Raw genomic sequence first — 3,753 nt, 5'->3', positions numbered from 1 at the left:
CTCTTCTATTCCTTCAGACACTTTCCTTCTACACCCTGAAATTAGTTTTTGAAGCCTGTAGGATAATAGCTTATTTAGAGTCCCAGGTCAAGAGCTTTATCCCGATTGTCAGTGGTGCATTTCTGCAGTTTTACAATGCATGTAGTAAATGAATAACAAGGGTAACAATGACAATATGGATGTCTAGGGGTATTGTTATTTCAAATATGCTCCAAGGTTCCACTTCTGTGTAAGCACAATTTGATCTGTATATTACTCCACGCAGGGATCCATCTTGTAGACTTTCTGGCCATCTAGAATGTTTTTTCGCAACAGCGCAAGATACATCAGCTGACAGATAAATCATCTATCTCCCTTTCAGCTGTGGAAGCCCAGCTACGCAAGCAAATGAAGTTGCCCCAACTCCACATCCACTCAGGAACCGCTCGGCTGAGAGATGGGATTATTTCATACAGCCTTCTGCAGAGATCCTCCTCGGATCAGCCCACACGTCATTTCTGCTACGGGAGTAATGATATGCTGCTTTGTGCAAGGGAGTGCTCAATACCAAAGCCTCTGCGCTGAGCGAGGTCCCTTGCTCCGCAGCTCTTCCCGCTGCCGCACTGGCCCGGCAAAACGCGGGCAGTGTGTAACACAGCCGCACTCGAGGGTTATTTCCCCGGTGCTCGTCAGGGTGTTGGAAACGCGCTCGCACGCAGTTACTGCGCTGCTCTCTGATTTCCAACGAAGCTTCCGTGGTCTCGGGCCCCACCTGAGGTGGGGCAGGGCTCAGCCTAGCCTTGCCAGCCCCGCTCCCCACTAGCCCGAGTCCCCCCGCCCCGAGCGTCCCGCCCCCCTGCCCCGGCCGGACCCTCGCCGTGTGTTTGCGACAGCCCCGAGCAGCTCTGGGCTTAGACGGCGGCAGCAGAGCGGCAGAGCCCGTGATCGCCGCCCTCCGCAGGCGAGCCGGCTCCGCTGAGGCAGCGGCACGCAGGGCCGAGAGGACACGGGACCGCTGCTCGCAGCACGGGCGGGCGGATATCGCCCCGGCCCGGGGGGAAGCAAAAGAGAGCTCCGGGAGGCTGCCGGAGAGCCGGGCTCGCTTCCAGGGCGATCGCGGCCGGCCGTGCCGTCGGGCCGGCGAAAGTTGCCGTCGGCCCCCCGCCCCGGGGGCGGTGCCGCGTCCCCCCCGCCCCCCCAGGCCCACCCCCGGGGCGGGGAGTCCCGCCGGCCCCCCCGCCCCGCAGCCCCCTTACCGCGGGGGGCAGGGCTGCCGTCCCCGGCGCGGTGCAGCGGGGCGGGGCGCGGAGGGCGGGCGGGCGAGCGGCGGGGCCGGCGCGGTGGCGGGGGCGGGTGGGGTTTCCGTGCGCGGCGCTTATTAGTGTGGTGATGGAGGAGCGGCCCCTCGGAGCCGCCTCGCAGCGGCGGCGCGGGCTGACGGCAGCCGCCCGGAGGTGAGCGGCGGCGGCTCGGGCGGCCGAGGCGGCGGGGCCGCCCCCGCCGGGCCCCATGCGGGCGGCGGGGCGGCGGCGGCGGCGCTGAGGGCGATGTCTGAGGCGGGGGGCGCGGGCCGGGCGCGGGCCGCCGTGGAGCGGCTCTCGGAGGCGGGGGGCGAGCGGCGGCGGCAGCTGGGCACCGCCATGGGGGAGGCACGGCGGCAGCGGCGGCTGCCGCTGATGGTGGTGTGCGTGGCGCTGCTGCTGGACAACATGCTCTACATGGTCATCGTGCCCATCATCCCCGACTACATCGCGGCCATGCGTGGCGGCGGGGGCACCGCGGGCCCGCCCGCGCCCGCGGGGGGCAACGGGAGCGGCGGCGGCAACCGGAGCCTTCTGCCCGCGCGGTACCCGCCGGCCTCGGGGGACAACGAGGACGTGCAGATCGGGATACTGTTCGCTTCCAAAGCCATGCTCCAGCTGCTGGTGAACCCCCTCAGCGGCACCCTCATCGACCGCGTGGGCTACGAGTTGCCGCTGCTGGCCGGGCTGGCCGTCTTGTTCCTCTCCACCGCCACCTTCGCCTTCGCCGAGAACTACGCGACGCTGTTCGCGGCGCGCAGCCTGCAGGGGCTGGGCTCTGCCTTTGCCGACACCGCCGGCATCGCCCTCATCGCCGACCGCTACGCCGAGGAGCCGGCGCGGAGCCGCGCCCTGGGCACGGCGCTGGCCTGCATCTCCTTCGGCAGCCTGGCCGCCCCCCCCTTCGGCGGCGTCCTCTACGAGTTCGCGGGCAAGCGGGTGCCCTTCCTGGTGCTGGCCTGCGTCTGCCTCCTCGACGGGCTGCTGCTGCTGGTCCTGGCGCCGCCCGGCGGCACCGGGGCACGGGCCAACATGCCCGTCGGCACCCCCATACACCGCCTTATGATCGACCCCTACATTGCTGTGGTGGCAGGGGCCCTGGCCACCTGCAACATCCCCCTGGCCTTCCTGGAGCCCACCATCGCCAACTGGATGAAGGATTCCATGGGGGCCAGCGAATGGGAGGTGGGCCTCACCTGGCTGCCCGCCTTCTTTCCCCACGTGCTGGGCGTCTACGTCACCGTCCGGCTGGCTGCCGCGTACCCGCACCTGCAGTGGTTTTACGGGGCCCTTGGCATGGCCATCATCGGCGCCAGCTCCTGCCTGGTGCCCGCCTGCAGGAATTTCGGGCAGGTCATCATTCCCCTTTGTGGCATCTGCTTTGGCATCGCCCTGGTGGACACAGCCCTGCTGCCCACCCTGGCTTTCCTGGTGGACGTGCGTCACGTCTCTGTCTATGGCAGCGTCTACGCCATTGCAGACATCTCCTACTGTGTGGCGTATGCACTGGGGCCCATCGTGGCCGGCCAGATTGTGCACACCATGGGCTTTGCGCAGCTCAACCTGGGCATGGGGCTTGCCAACGTGCTTTATGCCCCTGTCCTTCTCTTTCTCAAAAATGTCTGCCAAATGAAACCCTCTCACTCGGAGAGGAACATCCTCCTTGAAGAAGGACCTAAGGGACTCTACGACACCATCAAAATGGAGGAGCGCAAAGGCATGGGCAAAAGCCTCCAGCCAGCAGGCGAGGTGGATGAGAACAGCATGGGCTCTTACCACAGAGACCTGAAAGGGGTGTCTGAGGAGGACTCATCAGACTATGAGTACAGTTAGGTTCCCCCATGTGGCCCAGACCCAGGAGCAAGGAGAGATGTGGGAGAGAGGCAAAGCGGGGAACGAAAATGTTACTGCATTATGTTTCTGTACTGACGTGCAATATCTACAGTTTAACCTTTGTCATGATGTAATGGCTTTCTTCTAGACTTACTTTTCATCGGTATTTCCCTCAGTATTCTGGCAAGGTGGAAGGGGTGGGATAATAATAAAAAAAATATTGGAGTGATCAGCAGAAATCTGAGGGGATCTTTCAAAAAATAAAACACCAAAAAGAAAACAAAAAACCCAACAGCTTTGTAGCTGGGGTATAATTGTGCAGAGTGTTCTCAAACTGAAACTGTGTGTGACATACTGTATATCTCTGTAAAAATTACAAGAAAAGCAAAAAAGTATGTGTAAAATTTCAAATGGTGTATTCAGGGACTTAGTAAATCTTGTGTACATATACTCAGACTTTCAGTTGGTTTCATATATTTAAGAGCAACAGCCATCTCATTTTATTCTTCCTTGGGAATAAACTGAAGTATTGTACCTTTTTTCTCTCTTGTGCTGCTCTCCGGTAAGTGCAATATGCTGTATTATGTTGAAGTCCAAGTTACAAGAATAATACGGTCTGAATAAAGAGAATTGAAGGGGA

The 3,753-nt window shown here is 61.2% G+C and overlaps 1 protein-coding gene across 1 annotated transcript; it reads left to right on the top strand.

Annotated features, from left to right (window-relative positions):
* Nucleotides 1-1,526: 1,526 nt before the first annotated feature.
* Nucleotides 1,527-3,753, top strand: SLC18A3 (solute carrier family 18 member A3). Its single transcript, XM_005520463.2, has one exon. The coding sequence runs from the start codon at nt 1,527-1,529 to the stop codon at nt 3,111-3,113; it is 1,587 nt and encodes a 528-aa protein (XP_005520520.2). The 3' UTR covers nt 3,114-3,753.

The sequence above is a fragment of the Pseudopodoces humilis genome, chromosome 9 (assembly GCF_049639895.1).
Source record: "Pseudopodoces humilis isolate 2021_Gansu_Grassland_sample_001 chromosome 9, ASM4963989v1, whole genome shotgun sequence".
Lineage (NCBI taxonomy): Eukaryota > Metazoa > Chordata > Aves > Passeriformes > Paridae > Pseudopodoces > Pseudopodoces humilis.
This window is presented reverse-complemented; position numbering and strand designations above follow the sequence as displayed.